Raw genomic sequence first — 27,418 nt, 5'->3', positions numbered from 1 at the left:
TCGAGTATGCCAATCACAAGGCCCTTCGGCTCAACACACTCTTCACCAAACTCAAATCTCCCATTGTAGGACTCTATACAATAACGTGCACCCACATCATTTAACATGCAATATCATCGGAAAATAAATCTAATTCCAGATCCAACAATTGCTCTGGCTGCAGTAAACAAATGGCCCTAATGAAGAACCATGGTAAAACAGAATCAATTGTTACCCTGAATGACAATTACAGTTGATTTTTCCTAACCCATTTTAAGCCTAGCCCCTACCCGTCAATCGAACAACAGTCTCATTAGCAATGTTAAATTACAATCTTCAAATTATCCTCTGCCCTTCTTTGCTGAGTGACCAGTCTTCCGCTTGTGACGACTAAAATCTGACACAAATCGGAATGTCTGCCCACAGCCTGCCTCAGCACACACGTAGGGACGAGCACCGGTGTGAACCCTAATGTGTTCAGTCCTAGCCCATGCCCACTTGAAAGTCATCTTGCAGCCCTTCCAAGGGCACTTGAGGGGGCGGTCATCTATGTGGACTCGACGGTGCTGCACCAGATACTTGTGTGAGAAGAACTTCTTTCCACACCCTTTGACAGGACATATGTTTCTTTTGTGCACACCAAGCTCCTGTTTCGATTTAAAAGTCATGGTACAGCCCTCAATGTCACACTGGTATTCTGCTTCCTCATTCCTCAATTTTGCACTGTTACGACCAGGCTGAACCTTTGTAGCTGAACCTTTCTTAGGCTTTTTCTTGCTAGACTGCATCACTTTCAATTTGCTCTCTACCTCATTTGACGGCTTTGAGGTCCTTTTCCGTAGACGTGTGCTAGGGCCACCTTCTAGTTCCTGGACACAAGAATTTCTCTGTCTAGTGTTCCCTCCACTTTTAAAATTGTGAACCCGTGGAGTCTCTTGTTTAATTTGCATTTCTTGTTTCATTAATCTAGCATTCCCTTGTTTCAATACCCGAGGGTTCCCTTGTTTCTGTAACAGACTCCCCTGTTTCATACGTCCAGGGTTCTCTTGTTTCATTTGGCGCGGGGTCACTGCTTTCTTTTGCTTGCTTCTAAGAACTCGCTCATGCCGCTGGAGAGAGTCGTCCTCCATTGAATTATATGGAACTGCATCTTCTGCATCAATACATTTCGCCTCCTTGCTTCTGAGAATCCTTTTATGTTGCAAAAGAGTATTATCGTCCAGAGCATCATCTGAAGTAGCATCTACTTGCTCAGCGTGTTTCACTTGCTTGCTGCTGCGAATCCTCCTACACTGCTGGAAATTATTATCTTCCAGAAAATCACCTAATGTGGCATCTTCCACCTCAAAACCTTTGGTTGGCTTTTTTCTTGGAGCCCTCTTATGTTGCGGATGAGAATTCTCTTCCACATAATCATCGGAAACTGAACCTTCCCTCTCAAATGAAGAAACAAGAGCCCTCTTATGTTGCTGATGAGAATTCTCTTCCACATAATCATCAGAAACTGAAACTTCCCTCTCAAATGAATAATCCAAATCAAAATCCTCTTTCTCAGTATATTTGGTCTGTGGGCTTTTTCGAACTTTCCTACGCTGCTGATGAGAATTTTGTTCCATACCACCATCAGAAACGGCAGCTCCCATCTCACTACATTTGGCTTGCTTGCTTCCTCGAAACCTTCTGTTGACCCAATCTGAAGTGTCCTCCAGTGAATCATCTGAAACTATGTCTTCCTCCTCGATAAATTTGTTTCGCAGGCTTCCAGGAATCTTCCTCTCCTGTTGATAAATGGTATCTTCCTCTGAATTATATGAAATCGCATTTTCTCTCTCAACAGATACAGCTTGCTTGCATCGACGAATCCTGGCATACTGCTTCCCAAATCTTTTCCCCAACAGATCATGTGAAACTGCATTTCCTCTCTCAATTTTGGTTTGCTTGCGTCTAGGAATCCCCCTATACTGTTGATGAGGATCTGCATCCAGTGAATCATCCGAAACTGAACCTCCTCTCTCGGAGAATTTTGCGAGCTTGCTTCTAGGGATCCTCCTATACAGAGGACTTGAAGTGTACTCCAGGGAATCATAAGAAACTTCTTCTCCCTCCATATGCTTGATTTGCCTCCGACTAAGAATTCTCCTATGCTGCTTGTGAGAGTTATTCTCCGTTGGATCACCTGAAGTTGCATCCTCTGTCACAACACATTTGACTTTCTTAGCTGATCCCTGTCCAGAAATCATTTTCCTCTTCCTCCCGAACTTTCTAGACAGCTGGGCAGTTTCAGTTTTGCAGGTGCTTTGTAATTCCCTTTCTAGCTGTTCATCTGGCATTGCCTGACCATGTAAGCTTCTTTCACGTTCTATTTCTAGATCCTGGTCCTCAGAATCCCTATGTGCTAGGAAAGGATGAACTTGATTTGACATCCATACTTTTCCACACCATTTCCCAGCCACCACTTTTTTCTGTTTGCTAGGCCTCCTCACATTGAAAATGTCCGGGGGAGTGCTAAGTGAAGAAGCACGGCCAAATGCATTATAAATAACAGAATTGTATGGCATCTGCTTACTGTATAGAGGGGAACGGCTGAGGTTCACACTGTAGAAGAGATTAATGCCCAACTTTACTGCCCAGTCCCCATTCCCAGGTAAGGTTTCCTCACTATCTAAAGCTGATTGAATTTTCTCTTCATCCTCTCTGGTGGCATTTCTAAAAGTGATATCATACCAGGTATGATCCATCCCCAGTTCTTCTGCTGCTGACCTTGCTTCAGCCTCTATCTTCGGATAGTCTGCAAATATTTTATGGATTCCCATAAACAATAAAAGAGTATGAGATGACCTGTAATTATACTCAACAATGCACCAGGAAAAAAGTACCGGAGATGCAATACAATAAACTGGACAAACCAACTCACGGGTAAGAAAATTGACATGACATAAATGATAAAACTAATGATTAAATTATAAATCCTTTTTCACTATTTTTCCACGGGAAATTTAAAGCAATCAGAACACAATTCGGCATTATAGTCAATGCAACTCTAAATGACAAAATGGGTATTAAAATAAAAAGAAATCATGTTTGGTCATCTTGCACCACAAACCACTATACAAACTGCCAAGAAGGAAAAAAAAAAGAAAAAAACTTGCTAGATAAGTAGATAATGAGGAAGAAGAATGTGAAAAACAAATAAAGAAAAATAAATGTCTGATTAATGCTTGAAGGGTACAAAACTATCAGTTCACACCTGGATGGCATAGAAGCATAATATGCACTCCTCCTATGGCACGAAGTTGCTCTTCTACTTCAACGGCATGCTCAAGACAAAAGACGTGCATTCGAGAAGAATCTTCATCAGACTGCAAGGGAAATGATGCTGTATTCTCTTTGGGTACAATGGCGTGGCTAAAATTATTTTTCTCAGGATCACAGACAACTGGGGAACAATTATAAGTTGCATGTGATACTGTCAATCTACCCTCCAAATTGTTCGACTTCAAGGAAGCAAATTTCTCAGTTCCATAGACAGCAGATAAGTCAGAAACTTGCTGATTTCTGTCCTTCAAATTAGTCACATTACGTACATGTTCCGTGTGCAGATGAACTTGTTCCCCACAATCACGTTCTGATGGCGATTGTTGGTAACCCCCAGCTGCCTCACTATGGAAATCTTGCACCTGAAAATGCAAACCAATGTTCTGCACCTGGGCTTTCTCCAATCGAGAGTTTGTGATGTTAGTTTCATCAGCATAATGATGAACATCTGGTTCAGACTTATCTTCTTCAGAATCAGATGAATTTCCATAGGTTGAAGCTAGTAGGTCAAGAGCTGTGGTATCTTTTCCTGCTTCAGTATCCAAAACTTCTTCACTACCATGATTTGTCATCTGACTTTCGTAATTGGCAGATTGAACAGGAACATCATACAAACCATCTGGGTTGCTCTTTTCCTTCCATCCTGTATTTGAAGCAACAACATTTTCATTGTTTAAAATAGAATCTTCAGTCGAGGAAATATACAAACGGAAAGGCCTTATGTAGAACAAGGTACATAGGTAGAAAAAAATAATAATTATGCATGACAACCACCATTATGAGTCATCAGGAAGATTAGACACACTCAATTATACCCACAAGTAAGACAAGAAATGTGTTCTGACACTAATTACATTGCATAAATACAGTCCATAAAATGACAGACATCACAGGACAAGAGACCAGTATTTTCTTACAAACAAATAGTTGCTTTCTTTATCCACCTTCGCAGGAAATCCAAAGATGTTCTATATTTTGACTGTATATTTCAAGTTTCAGAGAGGAATTTCACTGAAAGCCATGCATAACTAAAGATCAGCAGCATTGATTTTAATTTTTTTGTAAATACTGCTGCCCTAGATTCGTATACTAGTGAATCCTCACACTTACAGAAGAAAAAAGCTGGCATCACCACCACCATATTCGTTCGCATTTAATCCCATGCATTCTCATTATTGGTTTTCCTCCAAACACTAAAGAGCAAGACCCCCCTCCTCAATCTACAAGGACAACAATATAATTTCCAAAAGTGGCATTTCTGAAAGCAAATATCTCAAGATGGAGAGTCACAATTATTCTTTCTGAGATAAAACAACCTCCTATCCTCACTCCACCAAAAGAAAAGGAAGAAAAAACAAAGGAACAATTTTGACATTTGTAGACACGTTGTCATTTGAATCTTCCGTTCAATAGTCCAAATAATGCAGGCTGGATTCTGCCAGAATCATTGCAATCACCTCTCAAATCTAAAACATTCTGATCACCTGTCAGCAAGAATTAATTGCCACATGCTGGCACTTTTTCTTAGTAACAAAGGTGGGGGGCCCATGCAACTTTGCATGACTGGGACAGACTCGCTAGCAATGCTTAGGTCATATATGACTAGTAAGGAACCAAAACTTAAAAGTTCGCTCAATGAACACATGCGAGCAAGCACATGACAAGGAGTTTAGAGGCTTGCCGTAGGTCTGGGTATTAAGAGTATGACTTTGACAACTATGCAAGAAACATATAATGCAAGCACATCAAAATCACAAGAATTTCCATGTAAGCCTACTTGAACAAGAATTCTGCACAGAATTGAAATCATCCTTTTCAGCAATGGTGAGCTCATTACCAGATACTCCAGAACCAGCAATCCAATCATTAAAAAGGCTGCAGTCAGCTGACATGAGGTATCTGGTCGCCGCTTCATGTGGTTTAACAATAGCAACACAGTCAAAGCTCAAAATTCCACATGTAACACATGAAAACAGTCTCTGATCAGACAATTTATCACTGTGTGAAGAACTTCCTCTTTTGGTCTCAGCATTCACAGTGCACATACTATCATCTTCCTTTAATGAGGAAATCATATTCCTTTCACATAAAAAAGCAAACTTCTCTTTCACTGATAAGAAACCCTTAACTTGCAAGATTCCATGGCCCCTGTCTAACATCATATCATCAGAAACTGAAGTTTTTGAGGATTTCATTCGTTTTGTTGTCCGGCACAGATCAAAGGACATCCCTGGAGTCGCTCTTAATTGGGATCCAACACGTAAATTTGAACAGACAGAAATATCTGAAGAACTTTGGGGAAGAAGTACGACAGAAGAACCTTTCCCAAGAAGATACAGTAGATCATTTTTCTCCATTACATTCTGCACAAATAGCCTCTTAACAAGAGTTTCACCTTCACCTCTTCTCTTATCTTTCAGTCGAGAACTGCGTGGTTTAGAATTAATGTTTGTTGGGATTCTGCAACAGATAAAAAATTCAAAAAAATTATTTAAAAAGCTACATTCGGCTGATATTTTGGCACATTGGTAGGTTGTGCCGAGGAATACTCTTAAAGACAATGAAGATGGCACAGAATTTACTGAGAAATGATAACAAATATTGAAGGCTACACTGAAACCTTTTTTCTTTCTAGTATTTACTCAAATTGTATTGGCCGACATAATTGAACCAATCAAAATTACACGTCATGAATTACGAGAGCACAATGGCAGCATGGGAATGAAGACATCAAGCTCAATTCCATGTCAGAACAATCAGAGACAGAGAAATCATAAACAAATATGAAAATCAGTAAAGTTCAAACTGATCTAGTTTGAGAAGGCATAAACCTCGATTAAGCCTTTATTCCTGGAAAAAGTGCAGAAGAAGTAACAGAAAGTGATAAAATACTGATACCTCGAACTTAGAGTTAGAGCAAGGTCATAAAGTAACTGGAAATGAGACACCATTGGAGGATAATTGATTGAAGCTCTACGAATAGCGGCTTCCTTAGCTACTCTCAACCATTCAGGAGTGGAAATATTTGCTGCTTCCCCACAATTAAAACCTAAGCATCATAGATCACAAGGATGAATTAGGTATCCTAGTAAATAGTATCAGGATAGTGAAATGAAAATTCAAATGTGCTCACCATGACTGAACCCTGTATGATAGGCTCTTGGGAAAGTAACAACAAACTCCCCAGCATTCTGCACTAACCTGATTTTTCAGTTAAGTAAAGAGTTATTTTAGCAGGATAGCTAATAATTTCATGTATGTATGTGGACAGATGCAAAAACTATGAAACCAATGAGGTGAAATGCATTCCTATGAAATCGACCCAAAGGTGAAATCTAAGCATTAAATTCAATTCGGCATAAAGCCCTTATAAGCCCTTCTATTATATCTCATGTGAACTTTAAGCCCTCCTATTTTTACAGTTCAACTTTAAGCCCTCATACTATTATTTTTGGATTAAATAAGACCTTTTTGTAAATTAAATAATCTTATTAAATAAACATGCAAAAATTAAACTTTTTTTTTAATTAATCTTATCTTTCAGTGGAGTTTCTATTTTTTACCATTATTTTACTCTTGACTAATTATTTTTTCTCGTCTTTTTTTACATAAATAAAAATAAACAAAAAAATATACATTAAGTATAATATCATGCTTAACTTTAAAATATAAAAATATTATACTTTTGTAAATTAAATTTTAAAAAGATAAGTTCAATTTACAGGGTTTTTCAGTAAATGTCAATATTCTTTGCAGTAGATATAGGTGTTTTTTGCCAACTGAACCATTATAATTCTTTCATGTATGATTTATATTTTGTTTTTTTTCTTTATTTTTATTTATGTGAAAAAAGGAGAAGAAAAATATCAGTCAACAGAAAAATGAGTGTGAAAATGAAAAAGAAAAAAAGTATTGATACCCCACTTAAAGATACGATTATTTATATAAAAAAAGAGTCTAATTTTTTAAAATTTTATTTAATAAAATTATTTAATTTACAAAAAAGTTTTATTTATCCAAAATAATAGTACAAGGGATTAATGTTGACAGGTAAAAGTAAGAGGGCTTAAAGTCCAACTGAAATGTAGTTGGAGGGCTTAATGTTCTCCGGGAAAAATAGGAGGGCTTAAAGTTCACATGATATATAATAGGAGGGCTTATAAGTGTAGTGTTTTATGTCAATTCATAATATGGAAATGTTGAGGATCTTTTTCCTCGATAAAATGTGAGAAAGCAGGTAGAAAGCCAAACGAGGAACACTAGAAGACACAAATAGACAAATATGAAGTGGTTACCTGCAGCATGGTACCCCTGCACCTAAAAATACTTCAGGAGACATAACTGTGGTCTTCTCACCAAGAATAGCAAAAGTAACTGATAAAAGGAAAAGGAGTATTAGTTGATAGTATGTATTGAACTGTTGACAAAGTCAATAATCAACTTAGTTTCCAAAGATGCTTTTGATAAAAAAAACCAAGTAAAAAAGCATTCACCTAACACCTGGTAGGCAAATCAATAGAGCACCCCTTCTTTCACACTTCCACCCAAACACCAAGGAAAGATAATAGGAACCTCAACCAACAGCGATATGCACAAAAGCGCTAACACCAAACCGTACATCTTGAAAAGAAGATAGTAATACTCACCCAATATGTACTTTAAACATCCTCATGTCAATTGGAAGATATATCTTAACATCCCAAACATTTAAATTAGCAAACTATGGTTCCTACATTTCATGGTCATAATCATAACCTTATTACTGAACGAAATACTGTCAAATTTCCGATATAGTTCCCTAGCCATCAATTTCTATCAAAACTCAACTTCACAGTCTAAGTATAACACAAATGAGCCTAATAACAATACTGGTCAACAAATACACAACTCATACCAAAAATCTCAGTCAAATTGCTCAATTGTACCATACTGGAAACTTATAGTGCAAAATAACTCACCATGGCAATACACTGCATCGGGCAGTTTGCTCTTCACAGATGTTAGCAACTACTTCAGTTATTCATAATAATGTTCTAAAACTCAAATTGAGGGAGTAACATCCCAGGCTAACTAGAACTAACAAAACACGTACCATAAAGTAGTGACAAGAAGCATTCCAACATTTTGAAGCAAAATACATTACATATTAGAACAGAGCCACAATTACGTGCTTATCTGATTTAAGGCTGTAGCACCAAACTCACCAAGAGGATTGATCTCTCCTCCATAGCCATGAACCCTCACTACCTCCTCGAATGCCACAGCTGCTTCCCTAGGAACACCATACCAGGTCTTCCCGGCTCCCATATGTAAGTAATTCAAGCTATGCAAGTCGTGATCCTCCACATGCCAAGCAAACCAGCTGAACAACATTGCTACATAAACCATAGGCGAAGTAACACCAGGAATCTCCTCCTTCATGAACCTCAACAACGATCCCGTTGCCCTCGACACCCCTCTCATATTCCACGCCGTCTCACCAAGCGTTACCCCTTCCCCTGGCTCTCTCCCGCCATCATTCTTCATGGGCGTGAAAGCAGAGCCCGGCATGTCATTGGCGTACTCCACTGAGAAAGGCTTGTCCACAGTCGCCTTCCAATAGAGTGTCTCGATCTCCAGAGGCGAGAGGGAGCCCTTCTTCAGGCATTTCTTCAGATAATTCTTCTCAAAACTCTTCGCCTTGGTCTCAAATTGCTGGAAGGTGTAGTTCTCCCCACTCTGCCACACGGGTTTCTGCACCGGACGAGACTTTCGAGGGCAGAACCCGATCTGCTGCTGGCGGGTGGTGAATGTGGGTGCGGATTTCTCGCCAGAAGAGGACGCAGCCGCTCGTGCAGCTAGCGAGCGGTTGAAGTTAGCAATTGCAGTCTTCTTTGGGGCAGGGGAAACAGGGGGCACAATTTTGCAGATGCCGTACTTGGAGGCCTCCTTCTCGATTTTGAAAATGTAGGCAATCGGATCTCGAAACTCGGCGGGAGTCGGATGGTACTCCGGCGCCAGAGGTAGGGTTTTCAGCCATGGAAACACCTCTGCGATTGCTGGTGGTGGCTCCGGGGCTAGACTCGTAGCTGCCATCAATCATAAAAAATAAAAAATAAAAAAACAAAGACGGGGAAGCTTTGGGGCTCTCTGTCACGAGTCAACTTAGGTAACTCTGGCCTAAGCGACGTCGTTCCTTTTGTCTATGTTATATTTAGCTGTTTGATGGTCAGCCGTGCGATGTGGGAGAAGTTCAAAGGCTGGGATCACTTTAGAAGCAATATATATTGTCTGCTGTATTTTAGGGCAGTTCGTTGTTGAATGTAATTTGTTGTCTACACTGTGGAGTGCCGCCTCACTCGAATAGGGCATTATCTTGGGTTATCTCATTGTAGAAGACAGAGCACTGTTGTTCTTGTGGATCATTTACTTATAATATCAGTTGACAGATTGCAGTATATTATTTATTTTGGTTCTGTTCTTATCTGAGTGGCTTGTTTAGCTGGGTGTGTAACAAATTGGTATCAGAGGCTCCTTCCTGCACATGGTTAAAACACGTGGAATGACGGACGACGATTCTCAGTCCAGCATCCTTGCCGCGATCACGGCCCTCACGGCCCGCTTCGATGCTCGTCTGGATGAACAAAATTTGGTGATTCAGTCACTAAATGAACGCTTAACCCCCGCGCCAGATCCACCCCCACCACTTGCTCCGATGCTGGTTCCCCCTATACGGGAGCGCGGGAGGGACGATCCTGCTGGCAACGTAGCTTGGCAAAACCGAAACCCACGGTTAGACTTTCCAAAATTCTCTGGGGATGATCCGACAGAATGGCTTCAACGGGTCAATCAGTATTTCCTATACTATCAAACGCCGGTAGGACAGAAGGTGCTCATAGCTTCATATTATATGGAGGGGCGTGCGGCAGTTTGGGCCCGTGAGTTTCAAGTCTCTGGTCAGCTACCTTCGTGGACTGATTTTGTAGCCGCATTGCAATCTCGTTTTGGCCCTGGACTGTTTGAGGATCCGATGGAAGAGTTGATGCGCCTCCGGCAGACCGGCACTGTAGATGAGTACTGCCTGAAATTTGAAGAACTGGTTGTGAAAATTCAAGGGTTGACTCCCGCGCATAAACTGAGTTGTTTCTTGGGAGGGCTGAAGGAAGAGATTCGTTTGCCTGTAAAAATGTTAATGCCTCAATCGATGTTAGCGGCCCAAGCGTTAGCTAGAATGCAAGAAGAGACACTGCAGGCAACTAGAAGACAGTTCCGACATCCTCAATTAGGGGCAGTACCTCACCATCAAATTCTGACACTTAGTATGGGATTAACTTCGGCATCCTCTCAGCCTGCTCTTACAGCCCCCCCGGCTGTCCTTTCACTTCCTTACCTGGGTTATGGAATGCGGAGCACTGCAGCTTCCACGGTGTCTTCAGCGACATCCTCTCACTCCCCTACGGATGCTTCAAAGCCGAGATATCCATCCAAAGGCCCTCCTATACAGCGTATTACTGATCAACAAATGCAGGAAAAGAGAAGAAAAGGGTTGTGTTACAGTTGTGATGCGAAGTGGTCCCCAAATCATCAATGTCCCAATCCAAAACTATTTTTGATTGAGACTCAGGAGGGTGCTTTTTCAGCCACTGAAATGAATCAGCTTGGGGAACAAATTTCAGGCCATGAGACTAGTGACGTTGCCGTGGGTGCCAGTGAGGGAACCTCTTCCCAAAATCCTGAAATTTCCTTACATGCCTTGTCGGGGTCTCCAGCTCCACGGACGATGCGGGTGATCAGCCGAATTGGGAAGCATCAATTTGTGGCTTTAATTGACACGGGGTCTACTCATAATTTTTTGGATCCCGCAATATCTTACAAAACTCAGTTGGTGCGCGAACAGTGTGATGAAAGGCCTATTACTATAGCAAATGGAGATGTTGTTCACAGCCAAGGGAAACATTGTGGTGTTCAATTTAGTATTCAGAAAGTCAACTTCAGTACAGACTTCTTGATCCTACCGTTGGGGGGATGCGACATGGTTTTGGGAGTACATTGGCTGCGAAATTTTGAGGTGGTGCATTGGAATTTTCGCAAGCTTACTATGGAGTTTGTCTATCAAGGGGAGACTTGCACACTGGTGGGGTTACAACCAACGACGTCGACTCTAGTTTCTCAGACAGACATTGGGAGGTTCCAAAGGCTTGAAAGGCATGGCCTTCTTCTGCAGTTAGTTGACAGTACTGCCAACTCCTCAGTTACGGTACATGATGAAGATATTAACCGGTTGCTAGCTTCTTATGAGGCCATTTTCGCTGAACCATCTAGTCTGCCGCCCATTCGAACTCATGATCACCGAATCAGTTTACAGGAGGGCACATCTCCGATAAATGTTAGGCCTTATCGGTATCCGCATTATCAGAAGGCTGAAATAGAAAAACTCATCCAAGAATTGATCAAGACCGGAGTGATTCGCAACAGCGTGAGTCCATATTCTTCACCTGTTCTGCTGGTGCGTAAGGCGGATGGTACTTGGCGCATGTGTGTGGATTATCGAGCCTTGAATAAGGCAACCATCAAGGATCGATTTCCGATGCCTCTCATCGATGAGCTTCTGGATGAATTGAATGGGGCAGTTATATTCTCTAAATTGGACCTACGGTCCGGCTATCATCAAATCCGGGTGGTGGCGGAAGATATTCCGAAGACGGCTTTTAGAACCCACGAAGGCCATTACGAGTTTCTTGTCATGCCGTTTGGGCTTACCAACGCTCCATCAACATTTCAAAGTCTCATGAATGAGGTGTTTAAACCGTATCTCCGACAGTTTGTTCTTGTTTTTTTTGATGATATTTTGGTCTACAGTAAATCGAAAGAGACTCATTTGCATCATCTGACCATGGTCTTAGAGTTACTACAGCAGCACAAGTTTTTTGTTAAGGCTTCCAAATGTGCTTTTGGGGTTCAAGAGGTGAGTTATCTTGGACACATCATTGACAGCAACGGGGTCCGCACCGACCCAGCCAAAACCCAGGCAATGCGGGAATGGCCAATCCCCAAGTCCGTTAAGTCCCTCCGTGGATTCTTGGGCCTCACTGGATATTATCGCAAATTTATTAAAGAGTATGGTTCAATTGCAGCACCCTTATATCACCTCCTGGCCAAGAATGCCTTTGTTTGGAATGATGCCGCCGACCATGCCTTTCATACTTTGCGAGATGCAGTGGCCGCACCACCCGTGTTGGCACTTCCAGATTTTACTATCCCCTTTGTGATTGAATGTGATGCTTCGGGGAGGGGTATAGGGGCAGTTTTACTCCAGAAGGGTAGACCTATTTCTTACTTTAGTGCTACACTGAAGAACAGAGCCTTAAATCTGTCCACGTATGAGAAGGAGTTGTTTGCATTGGTGTCAGCAATAAAAAAATGGAGAGCATATCTGTTGGGTCACACTTTCACGGTTAAAACCGATCATTATAGTTTAAAATATCTATTGGAGCAGCAAATGGGGACACCAGCCCAGCAGAAGTGGTTGAGTAAACTGTTGGGATATGATTTTTCGGTGGAATACAAACAAGGAAAGGAAAATCAAGTGGCTGATGCTTTGTCGAGACAGAGGGAGGAAATTGGCCTGCCTCCAGCTTTAGTGTGTGCTATTACAGTCCCTACACTTGACCTTTTATCTGAGATCAAGCTCTCCTACGAAGGTGACCCGTGGATTCAAGAGCTTCTTACGCAGCTCACGGCGAAGTCGATTCCTGATTCCAAATTCAGCTTGCGGAGTGGCGCTGTAATTTATAAAAATCGCTTGGTGGTAGGGAGCCAATCTGGAGTGCGCACCAAGGTGTTGGAACAAATTCACAGTTCGCCTCTTGGGGGACATTCAGGATATGATAAAACACTTCAGAGAGCTTACAAGGAATTTTATTGGCCCGCAATGAAATCTGATATCAAGTCATTTGTCAAGCATTGTGAGGTATGTCAAACGACAAAATATCTCAACACTCAGCCATATGGGTTACTCCAACCCTTGCCAATTCCTACTCGGATTTGGGCGGATATTAGTTTGGATTTTGTTGAAGGGTTGCCAATCTCTTCGGGTAAATCTGTTCTCCTAGTGGTAGTGGATCGTCTCTCAAAATATGCGCATTTTTTGGCTCTCTCTCACCCTTACACAGCGGCTTCTGTAGCCCAGACGTTCTTGGATAATATTTTTCGCCTCCACGGCATTCCGGAATCCATGGTGACCGACCGTGACTCTGTGTTCACAAGTGCTTTTTGGAAGAAAATTTTTGATTTACAAGGCACTAAGCTCAACTTTACCACCAGCTACCACCCCCAAAGTGATGGTCAAACCGAGGCTGTGAACAAGGCTCTTGAGCAGTATTTACGATGTTTTGCTGGTACCCAGCCCAAAAAGTGGCTTCAATGGCTTCCTCTTGCAGAATATTGTTACAATACCACCACCCATGCTAGTTCCAAACTCACTCCCTTTGAAGTTGTGTATGGGAGACCCCCTCCTCGGCTCTGTGATTATATGCCAGGCACCACGGCAATTGCAGCGGTAGATAGCTACTTGCGTTCGCGTGAGGATATTATGGGAGTCTTGCGTAACAATCTCACCAAGAGTCAGAATTCCATGAAAAGGTTTGCTGATGCCAAACGCACTCCCATCGTGTTTGAGGTGGGTGATATGGTTTATTTGAAGTTGCAACCGTATCGGCAAATGTCCGTTGCCCAGCGCCAAAATCTCAAACTCGCTCCCAGGTATTATGGTCCCTTTGCTATACTGCAGAAAGTCGGCACAGTTGCTTATAGGCTGGATCTTCCTTCAGACTCCCTTATTCACCCAGTGTTCCATGTCTCTCAATTAAAGCAACGTATGGGAAACCATTCTGTTCTCTCTGCAACCTTACCTCCTACAAATGCCGAGGGTCACATTTTACCCACTCCGGATCTAGTCTTGGACCGCCGCTTGATCAAACAAGGAATGAAGCCGGCTGCTGAGTTATTGATAAAGTGGCAGGGGCAAGATGCTTCTGAGGCTACTTGGGTTTCGTATTCGAGTTTGGCAGCTCAATTCCCTGACCTTGTGGGCAAGGTCTTCTGAAGGGGAAGGTATTGTCACGAGTCAACTTAGGTAACTCTGGCCTAAGCGACGTCGTTCCTTTTGTCTATGTTATATTTAGCTGTTTGATGGTCAGCCGTGCGATGTGGGAGAAGTTCAAAGGCTGGGATCACTTTAGAAGCAATATATATTGTCTGCTGTATTTTAGGGCAGTTCGTTGTTGAATGTAATTTGTTGTCTACACTGTGGAGTGCCGCCTCACTCGAATAGGGCATTATCTTGGGTTATCTCATTGTAGAAGACAGAGCACTGTTGTTCTTGTGGATCATTTACTTATAATATCAGTTGACAGATTGCAGTATATTATTTATTTTGGTTCTGTTCTTATCTGAGTGGCTTGTTTAGCTGGGTGTGTAACACTCTCTCTCACACAAAGTCCATTGTTGGGGGTGACGGAGAGAGAAGGTGTTAAGATTCTTCACATCATCTTTATTTTATGAAAAAAATTAGGTTATATTTTTATGCTGGCTCTGCAATCTGTTATTACAGAGTGCATTGAAGGGTGAAAAATGGAGAGAGAGGCAAGTGGGAGGGCAGAGTACTGGACATGTGAGTGGGAGGTTTTATTGTGGGTTTGGTGCACTTGTGTAAATGACACTGGCTTTTTACTTTAATCACAGTTATGCCACGTCCGTTGCCGTTGGTGATAACAAATCTCTAATCGGTCCGAAGGATCAAATTCGTACAACCCAAATTAAATCAAATTCGAAATTCAGATTCAAACATACAAATTTTATTCAATTTAAAATAAGTATGGATCCAAAAATTGAAATCTTGTTCAATTTATTTATACATACCTTAACCCAGATTATGTTATTGTTCGGATTTATACCAATCCCGAGTTTGATCAATTAAATACGTTTGAAATTCAACCCGAATAAAGATTCGAACGTGTAAATATTTAATAAACATGAGATGTTGTCCGAAACTAGTTTTTTTTATCACTCTTAGTTGCCTCTGCAGATTCTTCTCTTATCTTCGCTTGAGTTGAGGCAGATAAATTTCTTTTGCAATTGTGTCCTTTGGTTATCTCTTTAGATTTACATATTTGCCCACTCATTATAGCATGTTTAGGTTCTCTTGTGTTTTTTTTTTTTTTTACTTTTTTCTGCACAGAGAACTGATGTTTTATTTTACTTGGATTTGGTGAGACGGAGTGCCCAATGAGTCTAATTGGGTGATGACACGTCATAGTGTGTCAAATCTCTAACTTTTTTTGTGAAAAAATAATAATAATAAATTAATAATAATTCACAATGGGGTGATTGGTTGGTTCAGTTTGGAATCTTGGTGGGCCACAGTGGCCTTTTTATGTGATCCATCAGAATGAAGGCCCAGGGAATTATCAATTGTGCGAAGATTGAAGACGTTACAAACTACTGTTGAAGGAATCTGTATGCTCCATGTCCTTCTCCTTGTGAAGGAATCTGTATGGCATCTATTAGCTTTCCCCTGAAGCATGATCCACAAAACCCTTATAATCAAATAGCTTAATGAGAACAAGAAATCCAGTAAAAGGCATATCTGTCATAAATTCACACCTCAAACAATCAATTATATTGTCCGCTTTAAACTTTCAGTTCCCGTGAATACACAGGACTGGATCAATATTGGATTAACTCAATACATAAGTAACACGAAATTCGCATGCTATATCATAACTCATACCCAATAAACCAAAGATGTGTAGCCGATTGGTTGAGTGACAAGTTTCTACTCCTACCAAGAGCTCCCTCATAGGTATATTCTCATAGTGCTACCACGATAACGGTGGATAAGCCCAATCAACACAATAACAGTAGATAAGCTCAGTTATGTCCGTTGTCAGAGTGAACTGGCGATCCGAGATTTGGATCTGGCCCAGTTGTCACAAAGTGGCACGCTAAGCTAAGGTTCCCTTAGATATTAATAATAAAAAAAAATTGTCACAAAGTGGTACGCTGAGAGCTGGGGTTCCCTTGGATATTAATAAAAAAAAAATTTGTTACAGAGTGGCACGCTGAGCTGGGTCCCTTAGATAGTAATAAAAAAAATCGTACTCAATATAGTTTCGGAGGGAATGTAGACGGCTCACTGGACCTTCTTGGCCCATTTTTCATTTCATGGGCTAAATTACCTGTTTACCTTTTGAGCCTCCAATCTAATAACACTGTTTTAGGCCCATTACAATACTACTCATGAGATGAGTCACGACTGCGATACTAATATAATACCCAAGCAAAGACATTCGAAATGCCAAAGACACTGCATTTCTCATGGAGTTTCTTTTTTTTCCTTCACTGCACTTCCTTCCTCAAATGCACTGCGAAGGGCTTCCATTTTTGTCTCCTTATCTCGTGAAAGGCCTTTTCGTCTTCTCTGTGGGGACGAAAGTAAGTATAAGTAATATGACAAGAGGTAGAGGGATGATCGAGGGGAGCGCATCTACTGAAGTCACTTGCTTAACTTCGTCTCCTCCGGTTCTTCCATCGGCTCTTCTCTTCGACTGCGATGGAGTGCGAGTGGATGCAGAGAAATATGGACATAGGATTTCCTTTAATGACACTTTCGGAGAGGTACGTTTTGGACTACAGCTTCGTCCATCTAGTTGTGTATTAGGCTTGAATTGTGAACGAGCTGATGTTAGGGTTTATTGATTTTGTTTTTCGTTTTTTCCGGGATATTGGTGATACTATGTTTGGTTGCTGAGAAAATGTCTCATAGGAAGAGCAATGCATGATGTGAATTTCAATCTTATGCTTAAAATCGATTGCGATCATATAGTACTGGTAAATCAATTCTGAACTAAATTAGCTGGTTGAGTCTCAAAACAATTTTCTACACAAATACAACAAATAACAATATAAAGATCAAATGTTCCCAACATAATGGACGGAAGGAAATTTAAGACACTGAACACAATAAAATTCATTATGTAGTGGCAGGAGGAAAATATATTATTTCTTCAGTTAGTAAATATGATACACTTTAATCTGTGTCATGAGGTAAATCCATAAAATCTCGTTGATTCACAGAAAGGACTGGGGGTGTTACTTGGGATGTGGATGTGTATGGTGAATTGCTCATTGGAGGTGGAAAAGAAAGGTATTGCATTCTCTTGAAAACTTCACAGCCTTCAAAAATTAACACGAGTTCGTGACTCGAGTTATTTTGTGATTGAATTAGTTCTTATTTGATTCTAATCATTGTAGAATGACGGCCTACTTTAACAAGACTGGTTGGCCGGAAAATGCTCCAAAGAGTGAAGAAGAAGGAAAAGAATTCATAGCTTCTCTTCACAAGCGAAAAACAGAGCTCTTCATCTCCCTTATTGAGAAAAGATTACTCCCTCTTTGGCCTGGTGTGGCAAAGTCTGTTTCTCCCTGATCTTCAAATTTTATATTCCGTATTTAGTATTTGATTCCTTCGTCTAATGTGCATATCATTTCATTATTGCATTGGAAACTTGGAAACCTGAAGTAAGGCAGCTCGAAATGAAAAAATTAAGCATGGTAATATAAACTGTTAAACCATTAGTTATGTCTTATGGGAATCACTGCTTTAAAAGGTACCATTATGGGTGCTAGGAATAAAGATTTTCCAGTTTACGATCCTATATTCTTGGAAGTAGTAGTATCTATCTGAGAAGCAAGTTATGACAAAAGACGCCAACAGATGGTCAAAAATCCATTGCTTAATGCAAAACAGAACGATAAGTTCAGGTTTCAATTCTAAATAAGTACCAGTCTTACGCATGCCACATCGCAGCGATAGACATTGCTGAATGATTGTCAGAAAGGCTGAATGGTGGAATAGAGGGGTCCAATAATTCGGATTTAGTTCTCTTCAAATTTGTATGTGTTGAATCTAATGGCAGGATCACGAGTTAAATGTATATTCTTGAAGGACTTATCTGTTTGGCATCCAAGTTAAGACATCTTTATTTCAGGTTTCTCCAATAGTTTCGTGCTTGCTGGGACCAGAGCAAGCAGAAAAATCAAGATATTTGCCGGAGATGTTGTTCCAAGCAAGAAGCCTGATCCTGTAAATTTTTTGTCCACTGGCAGTTCTAGACATAAATGTTGTTATATTTCGATTTGATTATTATTTATGCATGCAATGATGCAAGTACACCCTCTATGGCCATTCAAGAGTGATAAACTAATATTGGGCAGGTGATATCTTCAGAATCATTTACACCCTAAGAGGTGACAAATAATAGGATTCTTTACTATAATTATGAGACTGAAGTTGTTGCACAGGATCTGTTTTTTGGCATTTGTTGATTTTAGAGTTCAATTTGATCCTAGTTTGATGTCCTCACTGACATCCTCTCTTGGTGAATGATAATGCAAAGATAAGCTGTCCAGTAATGGATAGTTTTTTACTTTTTTTTTTACAGGCCATTTATGTTCTAGCAGCCAAGACGCTTGGGGTTGACCCTTCAAGGTATTTCATGACAGATTTTTCTGTAATTATAATCTATTTATGTGTCCTTTTGCTCAGAATTGTGCAGTTATACAGCGGCCGAAGAGGATTTCTTAAACACAGATGCAGTCTTTGACTGCATTCGAGATTCTCCAGAAGAACGTTTTGATCTGGCATTCTTTGTACGCCTTCTTGAAAAACAGTACGTTAGACCTTAGTTAGATTGAATTAATTCTCTTAGTATTCATATCAGCTCTCCCAAATTCTTTAGCACATAATATTTACATCCTCTGATAAAAATCACCTTCTGGTGGAAGTTCATTTACTGTTCAATGAAGAGTGATCTCCACCTTGAAACAAAGCAATGGCTGTATAGTACGATATATATGACATATATCCCTGTCTATCAATAGATATTTAACCTCCACATGTGATATGATTGTGTGTTTTTTCCTTAGCAGGAAGCTGTCAGCTACTAACTACGGGTCCCAACGGTTCAACTGTCTCATACATTTGGCCATTGTCAAGTAGGGACCACTGCCTCATATCTTGAGTTGGCATGCATGTTGGTTAATATTCATTGTTGCCGGTTCTTCCTTTAAAAAGTGGAATGAATTTGCGCAGCTCTCCTGGCTACCCTCTACAAAAAGATAAGTCTGGCCCCCATCCAAGGTAAGTCCCCCAACGACCACTTATTATGGTAGAAAGAGACCAGGCATGCATATTGGTCCCCCAATATTATGCAAAAGAGAGACTTTTAATCATCTTGGACTTGGAAGTACGCTATCTGATTCTGATTGCAGCTTTGTTATATATGCTATTACAGTTGTCTCATATATCAAGGTGTCATTCTCTATTGACTCGTTTATGTAAGTGGAGTATAATAACTAGTCTCATTGTCTCAACAAAAATATAGTATATTTTAAGTTTTAACAAATATTATATATAACATTAATTTTTTAATATATATATATATATATATGTTATAGTAATAGAATTATAATCAAAATTAGTATTACTATATTTTTTTATTTTATAAAATATTATTGGCTATTGTGAGGTGGCGCAAGGTATAAATTCTAAACGTTTTAGCTTTTAATATTGTGTAATTATAGTAATTATAGGGCTAAGGTTTGCACAACTTAATATACATACATATTCTCTCTTTCTTTTTTTTTGAAAAGCATATACATATACATACATATTCAAACCGCGTAAAAGTGTTCTCTTTATTGGAGAAACTCAAGGGCCCTTTTTAGAGGGTCCCTCAATTCACGGACTTTGTTAATCCTGTCTATCCAAGGCATTCATGCCACATGATTAAAGTTCAACAATTGATGAAATTAATTAGTGTGTATTAGCAAACTTAGAAGCAATGCTTTGAAGATGTGATGAGATGCCTATGGAAGTATGGATCTTATCATAAGGAAAAACATAAAAATTAATCTATAAATCAATTTCGTATCTCCAACAATGTAATGAACAAAAAATATATTAAAAAGAACTTTAACAAGAGAGAAAAAAAAATTAATAAAATTAATTATTCACCTTCTTTTTCCTAAAAACCACCTCCGTGTCAAGCCCGAACCCATCAACCCTCCTAACCTCAACGAACTCCGACACCTTAAACAACTCCACCAACGGCTTCACACTAAACAAATCGTTCGCGGAATACTTATCCGTTTGTCGCGATAGCGCCACGTGTAGAACACAAATCCCGCCGGGCTTCAACGTCCGTTCGATCTCCCCAACAAACTTCCACGGATACAGCGCGTGATCGAACACGTTCGAGAACTCAAAATCGAAAGTCCCGTTCTCAAACGGCTGGGCATGGAAGTCTCCTTTCACTACAAGTGGCGGACGCGGCACCAAGTCCATACCGACCGAGTCCGAAACCCCGACCCGCTTCAATGCGGCCACCTCTTGCCCGACCCGGGCGCCAATAGATAAGGCCTTTGACTCGTTAAACAAAAGGTTCCTTCGCTTAAACGACTCGAAGAACTTGGCGAAGACTCGGACCTTGCGGTCCCAGTCACGCGTCTTCCATACTTGGCGGAGTTTAGGGTTCAAGGTTTTGTTGAGCTGGTGTTCGATGTACGCATCGTAGGACGAGTAACCGGGTCGGATACGGAGGTCGCTGGAGAGTTGTGTTTGGGTCTGGTTGAATTTGGTTTTGCGATGGAGGGGAGAATTGGATGCTAAGAATAGAAGGCATGAGAGTGATAGGAATAGAGAGAGGATGAAGGGCTTGAAGAGAAGAGATAGGTTGGTGATGGGCATGTTTTCACATAAGATCGAGAGAGTACTCGGTTCTGGTTTCTATGGTTCCATAGAGGGAGTGGAGTAAAGTTTCTGATTATAGCGAGAAAGTTGGAGAGAATTCTATAGTATTCCTCCTTTGAAAACTATTTATTGAAAATTGATTTATTGATAAAATATAAATGTGGTGGTTTTGTAAAAAAAGAAAAAGAAAAAGATAAATGTCTCAACAATTGAGATTTCAGTTATTGAGGTTATGCACTTTAATTTTCTCCCGTACATGGGATCACTGAAATCCCAGTTGTTGGAACGTCTAGCACTGCTGAAAAAGAATTAAGATAAGAGAATCACGAGTAGTTCGGATGACACTCATATATATGATATCTCAAAGAGACCTCGAGTTCGAGCCTCCCTCATTTTATTTTCCTACATTAAAAGAAAATTGGGATAGGGGAGTTGACATAATTTTGATGATTGGTTTGGTTGTGAATGCCAATTGTCACATGCATAGACATGACAGACATGGTTGGCATTCACGTGTTTGTTTCTTGAGTTTTTATTTTGGGGGTTTATAATATATGATTCCATTTCCACCAATTTCGTTTTCTTGTGAGCCCCAAGCAAGCTGTACTTCACCAATTAATGATTTCTGAACGCGTGTTATGAGCATGGCGGTTTGCATGGGTTGAATTCTCTACGATAATTTATCAAAATAATGAAAAAGGAATATAAACTTGATGTCAACGCGCTTAGGATCAGAGTCTTTACTCTGAGTATGTTATAAAACTGGTTATTTATTTTAGATTAGTGATGATTAGCATATTGATTTTTATTGTCTTACCATTATGTTTATTTCATTTTCGAAAAAGAAAAAGAAAAAGTTGGTTTGTACCATTTACTCAGCCCAACAATCAGTCGAAAAAGTCGATTGTCAACCATTACCGAACCCACAAAATCGGGCCGATAATGATTTTAAATTTTGTCCAAGATCGGTTCGGTAGATCGGGTGGATCGATTGTTAAGCAGATAATCAATCAACCCGATCCCATACTCATCCTACATTTGCAATTCAATTTTCAAAAATTAAAGTATATATAGCAATTAAAGATTATGATATGCCGATATTGAACTCAAGCATCTAAAGATATGTGATTTATAGATTGCAACTATGGGTTAAGGACATGACACACAATGCATAAAGCCATTATATACACCTTTGTGAAAATTTGAAGTATTCTTCATTCCCGAATTAAGCAGAGAGAGAGAGAGAGAGAGAGAGAGAGAGAGACGTGTTATTAATAGATGATAGGAAATTACTCTTCTGGTTTTTTATAAGCAGAGTCAGCCTCCACACAATCTAGACATGGCTGTTGCTTTAATCATATTTGACTTGGCTGCATCAAGCAATGGATCTGCCTGGACAGCTTTGTCAAAGCAGAACTTAGCTTCGTCCCATCGACCCTCCGCGACAAAAACGAGACCTAGATTGTTATATGCAGGAGCATAGCCAGGCTGCAGTTGAAGCGACTTTGACAACATTGCCTTTGCGCGTTCAATTTTTTTCTGCTGCCGGTAGAGGTTCCCAAGGTTGGAAAATATAGCATGTGATTGTTCTGCTGTAGCTAAACTCAAAGCCTGCTTGTATACCTCCTCAGCTTGTGATGACTCCTCAGATAGTTGCAGTGCAACACCTAGTTACACAAACCTTAACCGTATAAGCTTAAAATCTTAAACTAAAGGAGAAAAAAAAAGCCTTTACCAATACAAGAAAAAAAAAAAACACGATGAAATAGTCTTGAATTAGCACGTACCAAGATTTGACCACGCGTAGCTGCATTCTCTAAAACGAGCAACTGCTGCCTTGAGATATTTTTGTGCTGTTTTATATTGTTGGGAACAGAGATTATGAAGGCCAAGTTGGTGCCACTGCACACCATCATCAGGATCCTCTGCTACTGCCTGATCCATAAGAAATTAAAAGAACGTATCATTAGGAACAAAATCATCCAAAACATCACGCTTTCTTTCTCTACTAAGCTAGGTCAAGAAGCATCATCAACCATTTAGCAATCAATGGTGAACCATGGATTTTTTTCACCAGAATTGACAATTTTTAGGCAAAACATGTTGGCATTAAGTTCATATTTTCCTCCTTCCTCTTCAATTTTTTAGAATGCATGCCACGAACTAAGCTAAGTAGCTAACATCAAATCACTTTAGAGAGAGTAGAAAAGAAAACTATCGTGAGTAATCTTTAGATTTTACTTTGTGCCAACTAAATAATCCTACCGAATAATGCACTGATGCAAGTAAAATGGAAAACGGAGAAAAAAAAATTTCCTCTTTAAGCATAGTTCGCAAGACAGAAATTAAGCTACTTCACAATTGCAATTGTCATACAAGTTTCATCTTCAAAATAAAGGAGATCCCTTTAATGGACCATAGTAGTTCAGGAAACATACTTCAGACTGTATTAAGAAGAAATAATACCCAACAGAAAGAGGTTGACTTCACAATAAATTATTAGATCGCTGGGCTATTAAGGTATAAAACATAATAAAGATGGGCCACTCAAGACACAAATAGGATGCAAAACATTAGCCTAAACTATATGCAGCAGCTGCGCTGAATTTCTCATGTAAGTTCATTCACATAATCCTCACAATGACCAATGGAGAGGTTACCATCATGGTATGAACAAATGAACAGAAATTTGATATAGAAAACACACTTTGAAACTTCCACATTGTGCAATCATTGAGCTAGTTTGTCCAATAGAAAATTGAAAACGACCCAAAAGTACCTGTTTTAAAATGTAGAGAGCACGCTCTTCTACCTCCATTAATTCCTTTTGTTCTGTCTTAAATGCTGCAGCAATCTCATGCTGGGCCTTGTGAACCATGGCAAGTCCTGCCCAAGCAATGGGAAGTTCTATTGGAACAGAATCACCTTCTCTTACTATGGATGCCATTTCGTTGCCAGCCCACGAAAGCTGTTCACTAGGATCTTGAGATCTTTCTGCATCCTTGATACGATGAATGGCAACTGCATATCGAGTAGACATACAATTGGGCTCCAGTTTTGCAGCCTAAGGAGCAACAATTGAAATTATCAAAAACAAGAAGCAACAATATAGGCTACTCACCACATTGAAATGAAACCGCAAGGTAAATAGAGGCAAATACTATTCACAGAAACATAGACAGCAAAATTACAGCAGTGAACTGTCCGATTTTAAGACTTCTAACTCAGAAGTCAGAAGAGATTTCCCGTGGTTCACAATCAAATAACACAAAAATTCATTTGTCAAAAGATCTAGGAAACAACAAACAACCTCAACAAAGAAGCAATAAATGATTGTAGCAATGAACCATGTGCACCTTCTCCAAGCATTTACTAGAACTTCTGTGGTCACCAGTCATGTAATATGCATTAGCAAGATTTGCCCATATATGTGCTCCTTTAGGATCTGCTCTTAATGCGGCCAGCAAACACTCCTTTGCAACATTGACAGCTGCAAATTGGTCTACAGAAGAGCCTTCACCAGCATTGGCCCCAGCACCTGACAATAGAATGAAGGAATTATATAGTAGCGGAGGTTTGAAACTGTACTTCATAAAGAATGTAACTATTCTATATCTAACACCCTAGAATAGAGGGTGAGACGAGATTATGTAAGCTACTACTCAATACAGCAAATAAATCGAGTCGAACTTATCAAAGACATACCTGCAACAACTGAGCCATATTTACACAAAAGAGTAGCAGCATAGTTGATTAATGCAGCAGGATGATTTTGATCTTTAAGAATCAAATCTTGAAAACATTTTTCTGAAAGCTCCAAATTTCCACTGCAGAGATTAAACAATCACTAACAGTAACTAACAGAGAAACTATTAAAAATGAACCGTAAACCTCAAGGATGTATCTCTCTCATTTTCTGCCAAGCTTGAAAATTACATACATCGAACAAATGTTACACTCTTACCTTTGAAGATAAGCAATTCCAAGGTTACCAATGCAATCAAAGTTGTTAGGATCAATGGTCAATAAGGTCGATAGAACCGAAACAGCACTCTGGAAAAGAGAGGTAGCCAGGATCAGATTAAGAAAAGAGAGCACAAGATTTGAAAACAAGAAAAATCACTCGCCTACCTCCGTGCGACCAGTTTTGAGCAGTATCAAGCCTAGTGTGTTCCATACTGCTGCTTGTCTGATATCTGATCGCATTGAGTCTTTTAGTCTGGAGAGAATTTCCTCAAGCTCTTCCTGTTCAAGTTCTTTGTCCACGCAAGTCTCTCCTAGACTTTCAAGTAGAAAGCACTACATAGTTGTCACACAAGTAGGTGAAATATAAACCAATAGAATTATTCATCTGTGTTGTAAAGAATAAGGAAAAAAACAAAGTGAAGATTATTTTACAATCTCCACACCTGCGCATGATGGATTTGAACTAACGAAAGCAGTTCTGGCCTATCAATCTCAGATTCACAACGAAGCAAGATCTCCTCAGCTTTCTCATATGCCAAAATTGCCTGAAAGAAACCTGGAATTGAGTCAAATAACAGAAAGTCGATAGACAAGAATTATAGAGCTGGGTGAGTTTCAAAGCGACCTTTTGAGGTTGACCCAACCTTTGATACATAAGTCCAAGATAAAAGTGCGCATGTGCATTCTTAGGCATCTTCTTAGCAACATGTATCAAACCCTACAGGAGTGCCACAAGTCAGCGAGTAATCAAGCAGATGTATACAGTACCTCCAAATTTATTAAAGACTCGTAAAGACTTAGTCACAGGATACTTCAGAGATGTAGAAAGCCCACCCGTCAAACAAATTACAGCATTTATATGCGAAATGAGTCTGACATATCTATTGATAAGCAATTCCATGTAGAGGGGGATGTCAAATCATGCTATTTTCCTAATTCACAAAACGGAGCCTTGGAAGTTTCTATCTCCTTAAGTGTTCATAGCAAAAGGTACTCTAAAATTAGTGAAATAATCATGTCCTCATGTTTTGCAGAAATATGATTTCCGTCTTCAAGTGAAAAGGCAATGTAGAGTGAAATTTCTTACAGTTCCTGCTGTAGTGCTGTCTACTAACAACAACAAGCTTAATAATAATAAACTAAAAATCAATATCTATTGTGCCACACTAGTCTGTTATGTTCTCCGGGAAACTTTAATCCAATAAAATTCCCACTCAAAGTATGTTCAAAAATTAGCAACAAAAAAAAAATTAAGAGCAAGAGTACAGACGGTTTTGAGGCTGCTGACTTTCTCCTCGCGAGAAGATGGAGGGGGTGGACCTGGCTGTTCTGCATCCGCATCTCCTCCATAATCAATACACGACGCCTCTCCCTTACTCGCGTTTCTCGAACGCGATTTCCCTAACTTATTCGAGGTTTTTCCTTTACCTTCAGTCCCATCGTTGTCTTTGCTCGTTATTCCACTTCTACATACGCTGCTTTCACCATTCACATTCAATCTGTTCATTGTTTGCAAGATCAAAGTCTAATCCATGTGAATTTAACTGAATTAGAAAAGAAAATGAAAGAGAGTGAGACCTAGAAGGCTCAATCGCCGAAGAGCGTAGGAGAGGATCTTGGTCGGTTGTTTCAGGAGGATTGGCGTTTAGATCAGCAAAAACGACGATCTTAGAGCTCTCTACGTCGTCGTATTCCGGCTTTATCATTTGCGACGCCGCATGTAGTTGGGGCATGTTCGCTCGCTCCTGGTTTCTCTGTGCTTGCACGAGAGAGAGAGACGACGACCTTCGCTCAAGCCTGCAACACCCAACTCTTCGATTTTTGTTATTAGTTATTTATTTATTTATAGGTAATGGTCCTAAAATCTAATGGATAGGTAATGGATAAAACTATAATCAATAATGTATTGTTTTGTCTTTTTCAACATTTTTTTTAAATAGGAGTAACATTTAGGTTTATGGCCGATTTACGGCGACATTAGATTAGGGTTGTGCAAAGCCCGCAAAGGAACAATATAACCAAAACCTAATTTCCAAATTGAAAGAACCAACACCGACTCATTTTACAAAGAAAAATGATAGTATGTTCTTAGAGTATTAGATAAGGATGAAAAAAGTATATTAGAATTTGGAAAAAAAATCTGTATTTTAAGTTTAAAAAACTAGGTGAGAGAGTGTTCATCACACACGTGATATTGTGGTTTGCACTAGTGAATCCTTAAAAAATGTCCTTAAGACACATGTTATCGATACCCTCTACAAATTTTACTAAGATCCAACCGAGTTAAAGCTTTTAAGGAAGGGTGAGGGAATGGTATTTTTCACAAATTTGTTGGCCCATGGATACTATTTTAGCTACAACAATACT

General features: G+C 39.8%; 4 protein-coding genes across 8 annotated transcripts; 1 reads left to right on the top strand and 3 right to left on the bottom strand.

The window, feature by feature from the left end:
• Positions 1–76: 76 nt before the first annotated feature.
• LOC120014440 (lysine-specific demethylase REF6-like) lies at positions 77–9,424 on the bottom strand. The gene is made up of 7 exons (XM_038866394.1): positions 8,499–9,424; positions 7,590–7,668; positions 6,428–6,495; positions 6,193–6,343; positions 5,132–5,754; positions 3,227–3,937; positions 77–2,767 (listed from the first exon to the last, which is right to left on the bottom strand). Exons 1-7 carry the CDS (start codon positions 9,367–9,369, stop codon positions 321–323), a joined length of 4,950 nt encoding a protein of 1,649 aa, XP_038722322.1. The 5' UTR covers positions 9,370–9,424; the 3' UTR covers positions 77–320.
• Positions 9,425–16,754: 7,330 nt separating this feature from the next.
• On the top strand, positions 16,755–19,658 carry LOC120014441 (CBBY-like protein). 4 transcript variants are annotated; one of them, XM_038866396.1, is made up of 8 exons: positions 16,755–16,950; positions 17,410–17,479; positions 17,587–17,735; positions 18,324–18,418; positions 18,777–18,823; positions 18,891–19,004; positions 19,264–19,329; positions 19,427–19,658. In XM_038866396.1, exons 3-8 carry the CDS (start codon positions 17,588–17,590, stop codon positions 19,476–19,478), a joined length of 522 nt encoding a protein of 173 aa, XP_038722324.1. In that variant the 5' UTR covers positions 16,755–16,950; positions 17,410–17,479; position 17,587; the 3' UTR covers positions 19,479–19,658. The 4 variants fall into 4 exon arrangements, 2 of the variants coding, with proteins under 2 accessions (XP_038722324.1, XP_038722323.1); XM_038866395.1 differs by having other exon boundaries at positions 19,261–19,329; XR_005471563.1 differs by lacking the exons at positions 16,755–16,950; positions 17,410–17,479; positions 19,427–19,658 and having other exon boundaries at positions 17,615–17,745; positions 18,777–19,004; positions 19,264–19,298.
• Positions 19,659–20,225: 567 nt separating this feature from the next.
• LOC120015405 lies at positions 20,226–21,195 on the bottom strand. The gene has a single exon (XM_038867827.1). It carries the CDS (start codon positions 21,080–21,082, stop codon positions 20,339–20,341), a length of 744 nt encoding a protein of 247 aa, XP_038723755.1. The 5' UTR covers positions 21,083–21,195; the 3' UTR covers positions 20,226–20,338.
• Positions 21,196–22,243: 1,048 nt separating this feature from the next.
• Positions 22,244–26,858, bottom strand: LOC120014438 (tetratricopeptide repeat protein 37-like). 2 transcript variants are annotated; one of them, XM_038866391.1, is made up of 11 exons: positions 26,630–26,858; positions 26,322–26,550; positions 25,677–25,769; positions 25,495–25,596; positions 25,217–25,384; positions 25,050–25,138; positions 24,791–24,912; positions 24,442–24,623; positions 23,865–24,149; positions 22,873–23,020; positions 22,244–22,752 (listed from the first exon to the last, which is right to left on the bottom strand). In XM_038866391.1, the coding sequence occupies exons 1-11, from the start codon at positions 26,782–26,784 to the stop codon at positions 22,403–22,405; spliced, it is 1,923 nt and encodes a 640-aa protein (XP_038722319.1). In that variant the 5' UTR covers positions 26,785–26,858; the 3' UTR covers positions 22,244–22,402. The 2 variants fall into 2 exon arrangements, with proteins under 2 accessions (XP_038722319.1, XP_038722320.1); XM_038866392.1 differs by having other exon boundaries at positions 26,322–26,526.
• Between the last annotated feature and the right edge of the window lie 560 nt (positions 26,859–27,418).

The sequence above is a fragment of the Tripterygium wilfordii genome, chromosome 14 (assembly GCF_013401445.1).
Source record: "Tripterygium wilfordii isolate XIE 37 chromosome 14, ASM1340144v1, whole genome shotgun sequence".
NCBI classification, from domain to species: domain Eukaryota; kingdom Viridiplantae; phylum Streptophyta; class Magnoliopsida; order Celastrales; family Celastraceae; genus Tripterygium; species Tripterygium wilfordii.
Note: the sequence above shows the minus strand (reverse complement) of the source record. Positions and strands in the feature narration are given on the sequence as shown.